This window comes from Camelus bactrianus, chromosome 7 (genome assembly GCF_048773025.1).
Source record: "Camelus bactrianus isolate YW-2024 breed Bactrian camel chromosome 7, ASM4877302v1, whole genome shotgun sequence".
Lineage (NCBI taxonomy): Eukaryota > Metazoa > Chordata > Mammalia > Artiodactyla > Camelidae > Camelus > Camelus bactrianus.
The window spans coordinates 77,600,914-77,620,956 of NC_133545.1; the positions used below are offsets into that span (position 1 = coordinate 77,600,914).

The following is a 20,043-nucleotide window of genomic DNA, read 5'->3' on the forward strand; positions in this document are numbered from 1 at the left end:
TTGTTTTTTTGTTTTTTTTCAAATGGAGGTTCTGGGGATGGAACCCATGACCTTGTGCGTGCTAAGCATGCGCTCTACCACTGAGCTATATTCACCCTCCTTTGGGTAAAAAAGAAGGAAAAAGCTTCCATTTATTTAAATACATTTTAGTTAGACTCAAAAAGCATCTTTCCCAAAGGTTCTGAATTAAAACATGACTCAGCTGTTTCATTTCAGTTCCTATAGAAAGCTAATGTTTGTTAAATGTTACTCATTTTTGGCTGCTTCATTGCCAGACATTGAATAAGACCGTTTATACATATCATTCAGCCCTTCCCAGGCTAAGTGATGGAGTCAGGACTTGAACCTGACAGTCCTGAGTTCAGAGCCTGGCTCCTTAACTATGGTACAGACACTTCATTTTTAGTAGTACTTACAGCAGTAACATGGTTGAAAAGGACCATATATCAAAAGTAAGCTACCTACTTTTCCCTCTAAAAATTTACAGTGTAGCCCAGTGTTGGTCTGTCCCTTATACAATTTGTTTTCTCTGTCTTTTCTACCCAAATTAGCACTGCAGATACTTTCAAAACTCAATGAAATGTTTATTTTTAGAAATGGACACCTCATATACTGAGCTGTTTAATTCTCAGAACTTTTTTGATCGTGTACCCTCATTAGCAAAATTTGTTTGAATATGCACTGCCTGTATGTATCTATAAATTTTGTGCATGTACCAGCATATTAATTTATTATGCATACAGTAAAGCATCCCATGATATAAATTGTGAAAGGAAGAAATAAGAAGTAATTGTAAAACAAGGTTAATTTTTTTAGATCTAATTTTTTCCTACACCCTGAAGGATTGCCTTTTCCTCTGCCTTGGGGTGCATGAACCCATTTTGGAGACTACAATCCGAACAATATAACTTACCTGATACTCTTAATACATAAGGTAGTAATCAACTGTGGCTTCTTCTTTTAAGGTCCTAGATTATAAAAGACCTCCAGTAGGCAGGGTCCATGTGTGTGTATGTCTGTCTGTGTTTGCCTTTTAAAAGACATGAATTAGATAATTGTTTGACTCAACTGAAGTTTGGCAGAGTAAAGAGAAAACTTCTATCTTATAAAAAGGAAATAAAATTATATCACCTGAAAGGCAAGATGTAGACGTTCTTCTAAATCTGTACTAATGTTCTTGGTGCACATTTGGGGGGGTGTAACAAACAGAATGATGCCATATTATAGGAGTTTAGTTAAGAATCACTCAATCTTGGAAATGCCAATCAGAATTATAAGAAAACCTCAAGTTTAAAATAGTTTAAAGGAAATGCAGTTACGTATGTTATCTCAGGAAGGACATCTGGAGACAACTAGTCAGGAGGGAGACTCCTCACTGTCTCCTTTGTAACTTTTGAAAAAATGCTTATCATTTGCTGTATTACCTATTAAATACATTTTAAGTGGAAAAAGACAAAAGAAAGGCAATTCTTTTTTTTTTCATAGACTTTATTCTTTTAAAGCAGTTTCAGGTTCACAGCCAAATTAAGCAGAAAATTCAGAGAGTTCGCACATAGCCCTCCCCACCCACACATATATACTCCCCTACCCGCAACGTCCCTCATCAGTGTGGCACATTTGGCACAATCGATGAACCAACATGGGCACATTATTATCAACCAAAGTCCATAGTTTACATTAGGGTTCACTCCTGATGTACATTCTGTGGCTTTTGACAGATGCATAATGACATGTAGCCACCACTATAGTATCATACAGAATAATTTCATTGCCCTAAAAATCCCTTGTGCTCCATTTATTCATTCCTCCTTCCCTCCCTCTCCCCAAACCCCTAGAAACCATGATCTTTTTATTGCTTCTGTAGCTGTGCCTTTTCCAGAATGCCATTTGGTTGGAATTGTACAGTTCATAGCCTTTTCAGAGTGACTTCTTTCATTTAGTAATATGTCTTTTAAGTTTCTTTCATGTCTTTCATGGCTTGATAGATCTTTTTTTTTACTGCACATATATTTTTTAATTTACATATGTGTCCTGTTCATTGTTTCTAAGAATGTTTAGAGCTTTAGCTTTTTTAATTTACATAGTTATCAAAGGAATAAAGCCAGCCACAAAATAAGAATTAATTCAAAAAGATACATACACCCTGCTATTAACAGCAACATTATTTATAATTGCCAAGATATGGAAGCATCCTAAGTGCACATCAATAGTTGAATAGCTAATGAAGATGCAGCATATATATATGTAATGGAATACAACTCACCCATAGAAAAGAAGGATATTTTGCCATTTGTGGCCCTTCATTCACTTTTTTTTTTCACTTCAAAAGCTAGAATTTTATAACTGGCAGAGACATTTCCATTACATGAAAAACAACAAAATACCTAGAAATAAACTTAACCAAGAAGGTTACCTATACTCCGAAAACCAAAATGACACAAAGAAATGGAAAGATTTCTTGTGCTCTTAGACTGGAAGAATCAACTCTATTAAAATGGCTACATTACCCAAAGCAACCCATAGATCCAGCACAACCCCCATCAGAGTACTCACGACATTCCTCACAGGACTACAACAAACAATTCCAAAATTTATAAGGAACCACGAAAGACCCCGAACAGCCAAAGCAATCTTTTGTAGGTCTCTCTTTTTTTTTTTTTTTTCTCTTTCTCTTTTTGTTCTCTTTTCTTATGGTCTGATGACTAGAGAAGGTCTTTTAGCATTTCTTGTAATGCTGGTTTGGTGGTGCTGAAATCTTAGCTTTTGTTTAGCTGTGAAGGTTTTGATTTCTCCGTCAAATCTGAACGAGAGTCTTGTTGGATAGAGTATTCTTGGTTGTAAGTTTCCCCCTTTCATCACTTTAAATATATCATGCCACTCCCTTCTGGCCTGTAGAGTTGCTGCTGAAAAATCAGCTGATAACCTTATGGGAGTTCCCTTGTATGTTATTTGTTGCTTTTCTCTTGCTAATTTTAATATTTTCTCCTTATCTTTAATTGTTGTCAATTTGATGACTGTGTGCCTTGGTGTGTTCCTCTTTGGGTTGATTCTGTGTGGTACTCTCTGTGCTTCCTGGACTTGGGTGACTGTTTCCTTTCCCAAGTTGGGGAAGTTTTCAGTAATTATCTCTCCAAAATTTTCTCAGGTCCTTTCTCTCTCTCTTCTCTTTCTGGGGCCCGTATAATGCGAATATTAGTGTGCTTCATGTTGTCCCAGGGTTCTCTTAAACTATCCTCATTTCTTTTCATTCTTTTTTCCTTTTTCTTTTCTGAAATAGTGATTTCCACTAATCTGTCTTCTAGTTCACTGATTTGTTCTTCTGCCTCATTTAGTCAGAAAGGCAATTCTTTTGTAAATATCCATCAAGTAGTAAATAAAACTCTCTGTAGAGGCACAAAACATGGCTCCAAGTTGATGCAGCCAAATATTCTTGCACAAGTTATTCTCTTGGTCCTGAGTACCCAGGCTTCTTTCCTTAAGGCTCTGCCAAATCCCACTTTCTCCAAAGGTTAGGTTACATTTCACCCTACCAAAAAATCCTTGCAGGATTCTCTGATTGACACTAGGGTATCAATATGGCAGCATGGATATGCCCTAGGTTGGAGTAAGCTTTGTGGATGTTGGATATGCCTGCCATAGGCGGGCAGGAATTCGCAGGAATCCCTCCCTCCCTCCCTCCAAGGCTTTCCTGCATGCACCACGCTTTGCCCACGGTAGGTGCTCAAATATATTTTAAATTCACCTCAAGTTAAATACTGAACATCTAATAATAGTAAATGTCTATAAGTATATATTTCTAAAATGATTGAAACCTTCTTGGGCATGTAAATATTTAAAGTAGACTCCTAGTAATCCTTACATTAATGCATTTAAAAATGTTTTCATGGAATATAAAAGCCTTAGCCTATCTTCAGTTTTGCAGGCTTAGACTTCATTATATTAAAAAATGAGGCGGCATTATATGCTGGCCTGATATTTGATCACTCTGCAAAACTGAAAGAACACAAGCACATAGTCTTGTCTTGCTAGTGAGAATTTCACGTTCTCATGGAGAACACATGTGACCCCCCAAACTTCCCGTGTCACTGCTTCAGCCTATGTGAGCCCTGTGCTAAGTCCCAGACTCCTCTGTTGCCCTGAACCCCCGTCATCCTTTTCTCTCTCTCCACCTTGCCTCATCATTCCTTCCTCTACCACCTGGAATGCAGGCTACCTTCCTCTGTTTTTTGTGTGAATCCTGCCCACCCCTCAGGGCACACTTCGGAGCACTCCAGGTTTTCCTCTATCTTCAGCACAGACCTCCCCTCTCTAAGATTCAGATGGACATACCTCCCTGCTTACCAGCCACCTCTACTTGCCTGTTCTTCAGGCACCTCCAAATAATTGTGTTCCAAACTGAATGCGTTATCATCTGCCTGAATTATTTTTTTTTCCTTATCACATCAGTCCTTTTTCCCCCCTCCACTAATTTGATGCACATGGTCAATAGAGCCCCATTCCTCCACCTCAGACGTCTTAAACCTGATAGTTTATGGGAAACAAACAAAACAGATTGCCTTCAGTGCTGAAAGTTTGAGTAGTGCTGAAAAATCAGAAACAGTGGAGATGTTTTAAAAAAAAAAATGTCTTCACTTTGGTGTAGGCTCTGCATTTGAATCCTAACTCTGCCATTTATCACTTTTGGGACCTTGAGCAAGTTACTTTACCATCCATGCCTCAATTTCCTCATCTTTGAAATGGGAATAATGATAGTACTTACCTCAGAGGGTTGTGGTAAGAATTAAATGAGTTAACAGTGTCTGTTACATACTAAGTCATATATATATATGGGTTTGTTAAAAAGCAAAGAAAGGAAGGAATAAAGGGCAAGTTTGAGAAATCTGAACATGACAGTTTTTAAAAATAAAGTTTGATTGGAAAGGTGAGAAACTAGAGATTGCTTTCAAGGCAGTGTAGTAATAGTACTTAAAAGTTATTCATGAAGAATATGAAAGTAAAGTCTGTAGATCTTTCAGCTACTTGTTTCAGACTTTTAAATCCTGCTCTTTTAAGTCTCAAGTCTTTCTTTAATTCCATTTGAAATGCAAGGTAAATAGTCTGACTTAAAAAAAAAAAATAAGGCAAAGAAAGCAGTGGGATAAAGCTTTGCTTTGTTTTCACACCATCCCATCCCTTGAGAATCAATGTTTAACTGGTAGAATAAATAAATCTGTGTGTGCAGAATCTCCAGGTTTATGGCTTTATTCAGGTTTTAATAAGTCATTTTAAAACGACTTGGGAAAGAGTAGGTAGGGGTATTGAAAATAGTTATTTTATTTAAACGAGGCAGATGCTGACAGTGAAAACATGAGTATGCGCCTGAAATATATATTAATCGGAAAAAATTAGTTGCTTTAAATTGACAGCTTGTTGCCATTTCTTCCTGTCATAATATTTATGAAAGTAAACCTCTGGTGGGACAAATTTTTATACCTAAGTTTTATATTTGAATGTGGCTTTATTCTGAAAACCCATGATTCTGTACTCGCTCCACTATAAATTGCTATCTTAATAGATTTTTGGAAGGAAAAGGAAAAAGACCATTCTTTTGTTTATCTTTGTTTTTACATGGGGCTGTTCACAGATCTTTGATATCTTATTTGACTGTCATTAACAAGTTTACCAGCTAAGCAATATTACAGTCTTTGATTCATAATGATTTCCTTACAATTCCTTAAGAAGAATTCAAAAGGTATTTCAGTGTTTGATTTCTAAGAAAAACTAATTTGTGAAAAGGATTTTTTTGTGAAAAATATTTTAGGAGCCCATTTAGCATTCCAAGGGTGTAGAGCTTCAGTTATGCAAGATGAATGGGGATTTTATGTATGATGGTAGTTACCAGTGCTGTATACTTGAAATTTGCTGGGAGGATACTTCTTAAATTAAATCTTCACACACACACGCACACACACCTACCAATCCATCCACCCACACGCACAACGGTCTATGTAGAGGTTGATGGATAAGTTGTTTAGCTTGATTGTGGTGATCTTTTCACCGTGTATACATATATCAAAATATCAAGTTGCACACCTTAAATATATACAGTTTTTATGTCAAAGGTAATCAAGTAAAAAAAAAATTGCAATGTGAACTAATTGGGCTGATTGTGTTACAGCATACTGAGAGATTTTCACCTACCAAAACCAAGTAGAGTTTCTTTCTCCCTCTCACACTCTTTCTCTTTAATTGTGAGATATTTCCAATATACAGAAAGGAACAGAGACTAAATAAGAAGCACTCACATGAGCCATCCCCTAGCTCTGACAAATTTCAAGACTTAAGTTTTTTTCTTTTAAGAAAATCCCACATGTGCCATAGGGGTCCCATTGTGTACCCGACTCTTGTCCTGTTTTAACTTTCTTCTCCATAGATAACCACCACTATGACAAATTTGATCTTTATATTTCCTGTACATGTTTTTGTACTATTACTACATAGGCGTTTACTCATAGATTAGAAATCATGCTATTTTGCATATGTTTGAAGTTTGTATAAATTGTGCCAGTTACAAAAGTTTCATTTATGTAAATTACCATCTTTCAACTTGTTTTTGAGAACAGTGTTTGGGATGACGTTACATTGACTTATGTAGCTCTAGTTCATTTATTTTAAACTCCTGTTAGTATACTCTTGTATAAATAGACACTTTATCCATTCTTTGATAAATATTTTGCTTGTTTCTAACTTGTTGTTACTACAGTGCTGTAGTGAGCACAATGTGTGTGTTGTGCAGATGTACTAGAGTTTTTCAGAGTGTGGGAACCTCTGGAGGACCATTCCCCTCCCACTCCTATGGACTGAAAACTGTAATAATGAGGATGATGATGATAATAAGTTCTATGCACTTTCTTTCCTCATTCTCATAAATATATAGTGGAGTTTTCCAGAGGGTGCATAGTATATGATATTGCAGCAGACTGAGTGCAGAAGCAGCTATGAGAACCCAGCTGTCTTCTATGATACCAGATTTGCAAAAAAAGGTAGAACAGTCATTCTTTTCATTAAACTTTTTTATTTTGGAAATTTTAATTATTTTCCATAAAAATATGTTATTTATGATAACATAATTGCTTTTAATGTTAATTTTAAGTAAAATAATATTTTTAAACAATTTAGTTTCTAATACAATAAGTATTGGTGGATCTAACCCATATAAGCAAATAATTTCTAAGAGTGTGAAGAGGTTTTGAGACCGCAGAGTTTAAGGACTGTGTCTCTAGGGTATACCCCTAGGCATAGAAAGGCTGGTTGTAGGGAATGCATACAACTTCCACTACACTTCAGATTGCTGTATTTACTCTGCAAAGCAATTATACCAGTTTACACTGTCAGCAGTAGTGTAAGAGTTCCTGGTTCTCCAGGTTCAAGCTATCATTTGATACTGACATTTTAACCAACTTTGCCAATAGGATGGATGATTCATTGGAATCACATTGTGAGTTGAATTTGCTTTACTCTGATTACTGGTGATCTTGAGCATCTTTTTATGTTCATTGATCATATTTGTATGATCATTTCAACTTCTGTGAAAAAGTTTTTATCTTGCCATTTTTTTCTGTCTGATTGTGTTTTTCTTACTGATTTGTAGGAACATTCTTTCGCTTCCCTTTCTTTTTGCTTTCCCTTCCTACCCTCCCTCCCTCCCTTCCTTTCTTTTCTCCTTCCTTCCCTTCTTTCCTTCCATCCTCCCTCTCTCCCTTCCTTCCTCCCTCCCTTCCTTCCTCCCTTCCTTCCTTTCTTCTCTCCTTCCTTCCTCCTTTCCTTCTCTCCTTCCTTGCTTCCTTCCTGCCCTGGTTACTAATCCTTTGTTGATAACATACATTAAACAGTTCTCTCCCAGTCTTGGGCTTGTCTTTTCATTCTGTTTATGGTAACTTCGAATAGAATTTCTTTGGTTTTTTCTTCCAGTTTTATTGAGATATAATTGCCATACAGCACTGTGTAAGTTTAAGATGTACAGCATAGTGATTTGACTTATGTACATCATGAAATGATCATCACAGTAACTTTAGTAAACATCCATCATCTCATATAGATGTAGAATAAAAGAAAAAGAAACACGTTTTTTCCTTGTGATGAGAACTCTTAGGAGAACTTGCTTAACAACTTTCTTATATAACATACAGCAGTGCTAGTTGTGTTGGTCATGTTGTACGTTACATCCCTAGTACTTGTTTGTCCTACAACTGGAAGTTTGTACCTTTTGACCATTTTCATCCAGTTCCCTGTCCCCTCACTCCCTACCTCTGGTAAGCACAAATCTGATCTCTTTTTCTGTAAATTTGTTTGTCTGTTGAAGTATAATTGACCTACAACATTATGTTAGTTCCTGGCGCACAACATAGTGATTTGGTATTTCTATATATTGCAGAGTGATCACCACGATAAGTCTAGTTACCATCTGTCACTGTACAAAGATATTACATTACTACTGACTATGAAAATTGAGTACTGAAATATTGCCCATGTTGTGTGTTTCATCCCCATGACTCATTTATTTTGTAACTGGAGGTTTGTACTTCTTAATTTCCCTCACCTATTTCAGTCTTTTCATTCATGTTCACACCTGTTCACTCATGAGCAGAACTTTTTAATTTTATTGTAGCCTAAAATTAACCCCTCCCTTTATGCTTATGCTTTTTGTGCCTTTAAGAATCCATCTCTACCCCAAATTAAAAAGATAATCTCTTAATTTTCTTGTAAAAACTAAAAAGTCTTGAGTTTCACACTTAAGGTTTTAATGCATCTATAATTTATTTTTGTGTGTGTTATGAGATGAGAATCCTGTTTCATTTTTTGAAACGATGCATCATTTATTGACTTTTTCCCCACTGATTTTTAAACATCAATTTTTCATTTTTATGTGAATGTACTTAAAGTCTATTCTGTTCTGTTGGTTTGTCTGTCCTTTCATTAATATCTCTTCCTTTTAATGTGACTTTATATGGTCCTGGTTGTGGTAAGGTAAGTAACTTCTACCATATTTTCCTTGAGATTTGTTTAATTATTCATAGGCTTTTATTATTCCATAGAACTTTTAGGATAATATTCTTCAATATAGTGAAAAACTTTTTTGGGATTTTTATTGGAATTTATAAACACATTTGGAGACAAATATTTTAATGATATTGAGTCCTCCTATTGATGAACATTGTATATCTCCATTTATTCAGTCTTCCTTTCATTTCTTCATTGTTTTGTAATTTTCTTCATAAAGAATTTTCCTACCTTTTCTTAGTTTTATTTCTAAGTAACTTATTATTTTTCCTATTACATACTCTAATTTATTGTTATTGAGACTATGTAAAAAGAACTGTTAAAACTTAATAATAAGGAGTACCCCTATTATAGTAATTTTTCATTAGCACTATTCAGTATTTGTTGAGCCAAGTATGGAGTATATCAAGCAACGTGCTAGGCGCTGGGGCTACAGTAGTGAAACAGACATGGAAGGACATTGCGTTATCGGTAATGTGGGAGGAGACACAATAAATACAGTACACTGGATATCTTTAGATAGTGCTGATCTCTTGGAAGAAAAGAAACAGGATGATGTGATTGAGAGGACTTGGGGAGGACTGCTTTAACCTGGGTGCTCAGCGAAAGGCTTCCTGAGGAGGGGACATTTGTTTGACTTGAGCCTAGAATAGCAGAAATATCTTCTTTCTGTAAAGATGAGGGGGAGGATTTGATTACCGTATTTTCTATGACTGTACTTTTGTGATTAGACCAACCTTAATCACACCCCCTGATTGTTTTCTCAGTTGCTTTTCATTTCAGAGCTCTTACATTTTTCTTAGTTAGCCTTTTATGGGTCTGTTTTATTGTGACTTTCGGGATATGTGACAAATATGAACTCTCCTAGCCTTTGGCTTTCCTAGTATTCTTAGTGGTCTAGTCTGAATTGTTTACTCTTACAGACAAAACATTAAGTCTCCGTAAATCTGCCCTTTGCACACATTTGATCCCTTCGGTTTAGAAGAGACAGTTTTAGAATGTGTGGAAGCAGAGATTGAATTGATGTATTTTGGACAATGGCCTTTTTTATCTCCTGCTCTTCTTCTGAGCCCACATTTTAGAACCCTAAAAGTATTTAGGAGCCTTTTTCTCAACGTTGTTATTGCATCAGCCCTGTGTGGTTTTATAAGCTTAGCTACCTTAGGACTCTTCTAGCTTAAACTGTATTTTTCTTTCTGTTCCCAAGAGGGCATTTTTGGTAAAGTCCTCATGAATTAAAAAAATGGAGAATCAAGTTCATTCATAAGCAAAAGTAAGGAGTGTTATATTTTATTACATCAGTATTTTAGAATTTCAGTTATGTTTTGAGGAGCTTGCTTAATGAACAGAAAAAATGAAACTGTGCATCTTTTTAGTGGTCCTTAAAGCTGGCATTTTCTAAAAATTGAGAAACTGCCCTACCTCCGGCCATGCTCCATGTGTCTGGGTGGGTTGGATGCCTGATCTCATGCTGTATAATCAAAAAGGAGGAAGGAAGTTGGTCCCCCAGCTGCCTGCCTCTCATACAGTTTCTATCATGTCTGATCAGAAGTACTTAAAGGGGACACGGCTTTAACAGAAATACAGAAAATAAGTCATCCTTTTCAGTGTCAGAAATTAAGCATGTATAAAGAAGTTTGACAATTGTTGTCTTTCAGGTTAATTAGCAAAATATTTCAGTCTTCGTTGGTTTTTTGCTTTTGTTGCTATTGTGGTTTTTAAAAAGTAAATTCTTCCTTGGTTCAAGGGTAAGCCTTATTTCAGTTTTAATTTTTGAAGCACAGGCATAAGAGAAATTAATTTCCTTTGAGCTAAGTATTTATCTTGTCAAAAGTAATTAGCTAACATGGCTTCACTTTACATAATTTCTAGAGCCTTTTATTTTGACAGCAGATTTGGAAAGTGTTTGTTTCGAGAAAAGGAGCCTAGGGATGCTAATTATTCCACTGACTCCGAGATTTTTACGTCCATGTCCCTTCAGGGTGTATGAGCACTTCTCTGCAAAAGGTGTATTTAATCAGTGTGGCTCCAATATAGATAGGGTGTGTGTGTGTGTGTGTGTGTGTGTGTGTGTGTGCTTTTGTTTTTTGTAGAATTTCCTCAATTTCCTGATCTTCTACAGAATTTCTTTTTTTTGCCTCAATTTTTCTGCAAGGGTAGCTGCTTGTGTGGTATTAGGCCTCGTGGTCATTGTATTTGAAAATACCCCCAGACTTGGCCAGGCTCTTTGGGGGCAGGGACTTTCACATTTCCAGCACCAGGCATCCACATCCAATAAAGCAGTAGAATAAGTGGGACAGGGAGAGACCTACTCTGTTTACTTCCCAGAGTTGTTGACTCAGTGCCTCTTACCTGCCAGGCTCTGCTTGTCTTGGGCTTTGGGCATAAAGAGGTGGGAAGATAAGCAGGTCCTGCTGGCACTGATGGGGCACTCGAGTCACAGGTGTGGGCGGCTGTTTTCACTGCTGAGGACAGAGAGGCTCATTCAGCCACCTCAAGCAGTGGAGCATTTTCCTTGTAAGGCTACTCCAGGATGAAAGGAGATTTGAATCGGGTACACTTCCGGGTCTCCTGGGAGCAGAGGAATTAAGACCCATCCCATCAACTGACGGGATGTCTGGTTGGACAAGTGTGAAGATATTCACAGGAACACAGGACTCTCAGTATTCCACTGGAATGGTACTTGGGAGAAAGTCAAACCTGTATAAACATTTCTGTATTTTTCCTTGAGGATTATTAAGCTCTTAGGTTATGTATCTTTTAAAATGTTTGAGGAGTTTAGTATATTCTTCCGTCATATTTGTGTCTGTCTCTCGGCAGATGATACATTTCCTGCACTGTTCCTTCTATATTCTCCTAGTCTCTAGTGTTGTGTGTGTGTATAAATATATTCACGCAATACCCCAAGAATAGGAAAATCTAAAGGTGGAAACCAAGTGTAAGAAAACCTAATTTGATTTAGTACATTTAAAGCATCATCTGCTAACCTTTTCATGAATTCATTCTGCTGTTTACTTTGTGCATTTAAAAAATGGCAATGTTAAAATTGGTAATACTCAAAATAAACAAACATAAGTCTTATATTTGAATAGAAATTTATAGTTTACAGGCACTTTCAAAGATGTTAATTTTTTTCTTCTTAAAGCCCCTTGATTTAAGGAGGGCAGATCTTAACTTTGCATATTTTTAAAATTGAGAATTTAGATTAAGTTCCTTGATTCCTCCCAGTTTTCATGGAGGGCAGTGGGGCCAGCAGTGGGGCCCAAGCCTCCTGACCCCACGTCCTTCCTCCTCTTCCTCCCACTCCTCTCCCTTGTGCTTGGGTTCCTGAGAGAGAGAGACCAAGCCCGCCCTGCCAAGATGAACTCTGCTTTACTTCCAGCAAAGCCGCCACCCTGAATCTCAGCCTTCTTCCCCATTTTGGTAGCCGGATTGAAAAATCTAGAAAAATTGTGAAGATTACTGTTAGCTTGCCAGAAGTTTGTGCAGAAGACACTTGTATTTCATCCCTGCAAGTGGATATGGAAGAATATGGTTATGAGAGCTTGGATTTTTGGTAATTGTTGTCAAAACCCAGAGTTTTCCTTGACTGCTATGTACCACTTGCCTGGTGGCTCCGTCTTCTTAACTGCTCAATCCTGTGCCCCGTTTACTCTTGGGAAATGGAAGTCATAGTCACACTACCTATCTTCCCACAATTTAAAAGTTGTTATAATTTTTAGCAAAATAGAAAGGAGAAATAAAGGCAAGTAATTGATAGTAAGCAAAATGTGTTTTATTGGGCATGTGCCATTGTTTGTACACAAGAAGACATAATGTAGTTAGATTCTCCCACTTACATGTTGAATCACTAAGAATATGAAAGCTGCAAATGTAGTCTGATCAGGTATGTTGTACTGGCCATTCGAATACCCTCAGGGGCATTACAGCCGTGACATAATTTTTTGAAGCAATGAACATCTATTAGTAAAATTCCAAGCAAAACAAAATACAAAAAAACCCCCAAATTCCTTTGATTTCTGTTGTAGAAAATTTGATGGATATTAAAACTGCATGTAATAATTGTCTTCGTACATAAACAGTATTAAAGTTTAGGCTCAGATGGTTAGAAATTGACTTGTCTGCCAACATGAGTGACCAGTGGGATATGTGAAAAGTCGCACGCTGTAGGATTCACGACAGGTCTTTGTTGTACAGGACTGCCCTGTGTGCTGTCTGTCACATGCCAAGGGCATTCTCTGAATTATTATGAGAGTTGAAAAAAATTGCTCCCACAGATTTAGAATACTCCTCCTAGATGGCGATGCCACTTTGTTGAAAATCTGCCTTAAACACTTCAGAAGGACACAGAAGTGGAGGGTATAGCTCAAGTGGTAGAGCACATGCTCAGCATGCACAAGGTCCTGGGTTCAATCCCCAGTACCTCCTCTAAAAGCAAACAAACAGACCTAATTATCACCCCTCCACACACACACACAAAGAAAGACCCAGAAACCTAAGGGACCCCTAGGGAACAAAGATGACCCAACATTTCAAACCTGAAGCTCCTAGTGCTGTGATTTCATTGTCTAGAGAGGCTCGATGGGCAGGAGGAGAGTGTGTGCTCTGTTTTCTCCCCAAGGCTGGGATATGCTTTTTCCCTTTGTCTTGCCTTGGTCAGCCTGCACTATTTGTGCTGCATTCCTGTGGCTGAAGTTATTTGCACCCTCTCCTTTCTCTGTCCTTGTGGCTTGCTGGGGAGGCTTTCTTTAGACTAGATTCTGAAGGAGTTGTGGAAAAGGGGTTTGAAAGTGTCCAAGAAAACGTAGAAAAAATTTTTTTTAGTATGGTATATGAAATATACATATAGTTTACCTGATGAAAGGTTTTTATATAACTCATTTGTGACTTTGCAGCTACATGGCTGAATTATTTTGGTCCATAAATAGTGAAATTTTTATCTTGATCAATTTGGAGGGTATGATTTTGCTATCAACTGTAGTGTTTGCATAATCGGGTTTGTGATTATTTCACAGTTAATCCTAATAATAACAGAGGTCAATATGGAAGGAAATATTTACCTATTATTGTGTGATTTCAGTAATCTGTATTTTTGCTTTCTGTTCTCTCTGAGGCAGCATTTTGGTGCCGGGTGCGCCCAAATTCAGATTCTCAAACTCTGCCACAGGGTGACCGTGTGATCCAAAGCAAACTAATCAGTATCTCTGAGCCTTACAGTAGAATGTGGTCATTGGTAATATGGCGGTACTGATGTTTAACAGCATGGTTGCAAGGGTTGGTGTAAAACACCTGACAGTTTTCTTCTAGTGCTTATTCCTGGGCATCTATATTTTTTGTGCAATATAATCATAATGCTGTCAGAAATATTGCCTTTTTCATTTGACCTATTTCTATAGTGTAAACAATTTTTATAAGTAGTGTTTTAAAAGTATTGAAGTATTAAAAAGTATTGTAGTAGACACATGACATTGTCACTGGAATATACTGTGTGGTATGTGATGTCCTTTCTGTATATTATATGAACTATAAACATACCTGCTTCTCTCAAGAAATAAAGTTTTTAAAAGCCTCATTTCTTGAGATAACTGAGCAAAACCAAGAAGAAACAACAGAGCTGAGTTGAATGCAGGGAGTGGCCGGGAGTGGGGTTTCCAGCTGAGAGTGCACTTCCACATACCAGCTGAAATTGCAGCCTTCCGTAGACAGATTTGCATGGCATGGACCTTTGGGTTGCTTGAAAATTGACAAAGCCACAAATACTAAATCTGAGATCAACAATATACCGTCCTTCACCTAACACTAATTTCAGTATACGTGAGCATTTTTAGTTTTGTTTCCAAATTTTGTCACTGAAAAAATGATGTTGTTGAAGAGATGTATATATATATTGCTTTATCCTTCTCTTGTGGTATTTCCTTGGGATAAATCTTGTAAAGGTAGAGTTACTCTATTAAAGGAAGACAAACCCTTTATGGCACTTGGTGTAATTGCCAAATTGTTCCCAAAAATATTATATAGGTTTACACTGTCCCAGTTAAGTGGTTTCAGCCACACATAACTAGGGATTTTTATTTAAGGTGTTTTGGGGGGACTAATTTAACATGTGAAATATTGATTTTAATTTATATTTCTTTGCCTACTAGTGAATTTAAACATTTAATTTTCATATATTTATGATATTTCTTCTGGCATTATTTATTCATTCATATCTTTCTCCTATTTACCTTTGGGATCACTTAATAATTTAGGTCCTTTTTGAAGTTTTGGATAAATTAAAATTTTATCTAATACTATTTTGCTTTTCTCTTTCAGCTCCAGTAATAAACCGATTCACGAGGCGTGCCTCAGGTAAGTCTGATTATGGGTTTTTCTTACTAATGGTGACATTTTAGAAATGATGGTGGTATTGGAAAAGAAGGTACGAATAATTGCTAGAGATTAGTAATTTATTTGTCAGTCGTTTTCCTAGAAAACACAACCATCTGATAAAATCAAGAACCAGAAGATAATTGGAAATATTCTCTGAGTGGCTAACCTGAAAATTACACTGCACTGAGGCTATTGTATGAAGACTCTTATCCCAATTTGTTTATTTCTGCTCTTGATAAATTATTATCTGCATGATTATCTGATTTACCAGCCATAGTATAGAAGCAGTGATTTAGAGCTTGGGTAAAGGGACACTCTAGAAACAATATGGGAGGAGAGTTTTTAACAAGGGCCAGGAAAACTCTTAATATGCAGATGTAAGATAATAAGATGGTCATCCTGGGGCCATTTATAATAGGAGCAAATTGCCTTAGGTCTCTTAATACCCTGGGGCTGCTGCTGTCCTTCAGATACCGAAGTAGCCTAGCCTTCACAGTGACAGACCTTAGCCACTGACAGTTTCACTATACTGGGTACCAACTATATGACATTGGTGGGGAAGTACAGGACACGGTTGAGAGCATCTCTATTCTAAATGGTTTAAGTAAAATGAATTTGGGCACTGAAATGGATAAACTATCATTTGGAAAATTCACCTCTGTGACATACCTTCTTGTCTGACAAATGAAGTGCTACCATGTTTAGTTTGAGAAAATGACTCTTTCTTTTAAATATAATAAGTTTTTTTGGTTGAAAAACACAAGATAAAATTTCAAACATACATATTGTTTATATAATACAAACGACTAATCTATTTCATAAAAGTACCTTATTTTCATCTGCGCTGCATTTTTAAAGCTGTTTTAAGGTTGAGTTTTATTTTTAACTTGTCAGAAGTTACTGGTATAATTTACTCTTATTATGTTGTGACCAGGTCTATAAGGAAAAAGACAAGGGGTTAGGAAAATATGCTATATTGAGTTGGTTGTTACTTCATCCTCCTGAGCTTTTTGTTAATGTCAAGGCATATCTGTTTTAAATACTGAAAGCAAAGAGTAGATTATAATGCCTTTTGTGAAATGAGAGATTATGTTTATGTCAGTAAGACATCAGACTTTATCCCAAAGTAGAGCTATCAAGAGTGATTGTATTCTTTCTGGTTGTAGAATGTAGTCTTTTATGAACTGGTGGTGGAAACAGAAGAACAATAGAATCAGTGTGGTATCTTGTCTTCGTGATGTTAGATTTTCTCCACAGAAATGTTAAGACTCTTAGAATAGATTACCTCCTTTTCTGCCTCTAACTGTAACACATGAGAGATTCATTTCTGGTCAAATTCTAGTATTTGTTGTTCAATACTCTTAGCATCAGTTGATGGGTTAGAGGCTCCAGAATGTAGGTTTGTTTTGAAACACTGTTATTTCAGTCCCTACTGCCACTGCGAAGTGTGTGTCCAGTGTATCTCAGCTGGACTTGGCTGGAGATGCAGACAAGGTGGAATGCCAGCAAAGAAATACACGTTCAAGTCAAATGTTGCATTTATTGCGAGGGTGACAGGCAATAGGAAATGTCAGTGAAAACAATAGGAAGTAACTTGATTTAAAGAAAAAATGATACCAAGTTCAGGAGTCATGTTGTATAAGCCTTAAAAGGCGTTAATATCGTTACCCTAATAATAGAACACGCTGGAAAGCACCCTGAGAATGAACTTCGACATTGATTATTGGAAGGAAAAGAGAACTAACTTATGAGGTAACCCCGATGGGTCAGGTACTGTGCTAAATATTTTATACACATTTTCAGTCTTTCAGATAAGGGAAATAAAATTATATTTACTACCTTAGATTAAAAAAGAACAGTAGTCTAAGGAAAAGAAAAATTAATGGAACCTATTTAATTATCATGTCTGTGATTTATTTTGACTTTTTTATTTTTTTTTAAATGAAAGTTTGTCTAAAAGTTTTCTGGCAAAGAAGACAGTAGAAATGATCTTAAGACTTCTTGAAGAAATTCTACAGTTCTCTCTGTTAATTTAGTTTAATGGCTAAAAGTAATTTAGTAGACGTATACTTCAGTTTCTTTTAAAGTAGCATTCCCTGAAAATAAAAAAATACATGTCTCTTAAAATACAGAAATTCATACTTGATAATTCTTAGAATGTCTTTTTCTGATGGAGTTTTAGTTCAGAAATACTTATTCTTTTCAGAAATAAACTGTAAATTTAAATTTGTAATGTGATACCTGTAAATTAAAGGGGAAAAAATCAGGTAAAATCAACCAGAATTGTAGGACATAGGAGTTTGTTTCTTATTTGTCTATCTTTTAATAATAATTAGAACAATAAACACTGTACATATACATTACAAAAATAAATATACTCTATGTAGTGCTAGGTATTCAATCACTTTTTGATTGAATGAAATTTTTAAAATAATGTTATGATATATTTCTAATTTCCTAACTGATTTTCCTAAATCTTTTAGGTTTTGGGTTTGATATTGATACCCCATCTATCAAAAATAAACATTTCAACCTGAATACTTCAAACAAAATGTTTCTCCCCTTTATGCCTTTTCCTTTTATTATGATCCATGAGGATTGGGGGGAATGTTTATATTAAGAATGTGTTTAGCAAATACATTATTTGGGATCATTTTTACACTTTTAATAACACTGTTTCTGCCGAACTGTCCTCAGGTGTTTTCAGTGCCTGCCCACAAACCTGTTGGTTTTTATTTCTATAAGTCAAAGGAATCAGTTTCACTTGGTATTTTCAAACAAAATTCCCAGAATTTTGAGTTTGTAGAGGTTTCAGGGTTTCATAAGCTAGTTTTCCATTTGGCTCAGGAGGGAAAGGCATATCTTGGAGGGTGATTACTGGATAAAAGCAGGTGGACCTTGGAAGAGTAGGGTCTTGCTTACGCATTACATTGGATGAGTTCTACAAAACAGGATGTGACTGTCAGATGTCTTCTGATATCCAGATAAAATGTCTCTCTGGTATCTTCCTGACAGCTCCCCATAACCTTAGTTTCTTTGTCTGTTTACTTATATTTTTATTGAGATATAATTGACATGTAACATTGTGTATGTTTAAAGTGTACAGCAAGTTGATTTGGTACACTTATGTACTATAGTATGATCTACCCATAACTTTATTTTTAAACAGCACCCCGTAGCCCTATTTTTAAACAAAAGAAAAAGATTTGCTTTTGTTCTTTTTTGACCCATTTCTACTCTGAGTAGTCACTTCTGATTAGTATGTCTTTAAATACACAGGAGTCATCCACGTAATCTTTTAGATTTCTGATGGAATTAACACTGGGGCTTAATTTTTCTTAAAGTTTATGATGGACTTGTTGTTTTATGAAGATTATTCTTTTTGGTGGAAAATGGAAATTTACCATTTATTGTTACTATAAATTAGTGGTGGTAGTAAAGAGAGTAGCTTAATAAATCTTTGAAGAGTAAAGCTTTAAGCGACCGACAGTCGTACTGCTTCGTTGTTCATCTAGTGTATTAGATGGGAAAGAGCCCAGGCTGTACGGTTAGACAGATGTCGTGATTTGGCGTTCCACTTCCACTTCTGTTCTAAGAAATAATTACATATTAGAACAGGTAATACTCAACAGCAGTCTGTGACAGCAATACTAAATGTCAGTGCCAAGATTTCCTGGCCAGCTAAAACCACCCATTTACTCTGTGACTTTGCGTGTAAGTTATTTACCTCATTGAGTTTTACTTTCTTATTTTTATTTCCTTTTAGTTTGGATTGATAACAACTATAGTCACGTTATGAAGGGTAAGTCAGGTGGTTTATGTAAAGCAGAGTGTCTAGTTTTTTATTGAAGTGTAGTCAGTTTACAATGTGTCAATTTCTGGTGTGCAGCACAATACTTCAGTCATACACGAACATACATATATTCGTTTTTATATTTTTCACTGTAAGTTACTACAAGATATTGAATATAGTTCCCTGTGCTATACAGTATAAACTTGTTTATCTGTTTTATATATAGTAGTATCTGCAGATCTCAACTGAACATTGTTTAAAACAAAGCAGTAAAATGCTCAGCTCTGTGCCTCAGTCTGTCGTGAGGAAGCCTGAGAGAGTCATAACGCTATATGATATTTAGCCTTTTATATGGGCCTCTCTTTTCATTGTTGGCACATTGCAGTTTTTTAAAACATTATAATGGTTTTCCTTATAAAGATTCCTTCCTTTTGAAATATTATAATGGTTCTGGCTCTGAATTGAAAAACAAATTGAAATGACCCATTAATCCTGAGACAGTGCCTTCTCCTGAGGTCAGACCTCTCCCTGAATTTTTTTCAACTCCAGGATTTTGCTTTGGAAAAAGTCAAGCTTACAGAAAAGTTTGAAGAATAGTTCAATAAACACCTTTATCTAGATTTCCCAAATGTTAATATTTTGCCCCATTTGTACACTCTTTTCTCCCCTTCCTTGTGCATTCACAGACACACACTTTTATATTTTTTTACTGAACTATTTAGAAATCCTAAATACTTCGTGCGTATCTCCTAAAAACAAGGACATTTTCTACAGACTATAACACAAAAGGAATTTGACCTTGATACCATGCTATTATCTAATCTGTAGTCAGGAGTCCAGTT

General features: G+C 36.1%; 1 protein-coding gene across 3 annotated transcripts in view; it reads left to right on the forward strand.

Annotated features, from left to right (window-relative positions):
• PRKAR2B (protein kinase cAMP-dependent type II regulatory subunit beta) overlaps positions 1 to 20,043 on the forward strand; it is an 88,517-nt gene that overhangs the window by 8,135 nt on the left and 60,339 nt on the right. For all 3 annotated transcript variants that reach the window (XM_045510510.2, XM_045510509.2, XM_010946708.3), the window contains exon 2: positions 15,352 to 15,387. In XM_045510510.2, coding sequence (XP_045366466.2) covers positions 15,352 to 15,387 — 36 coding nt within the window. The remainder of the gene's footprint in view (positions 1 to 15,351; positions 15,388 to 20,043) is intronic.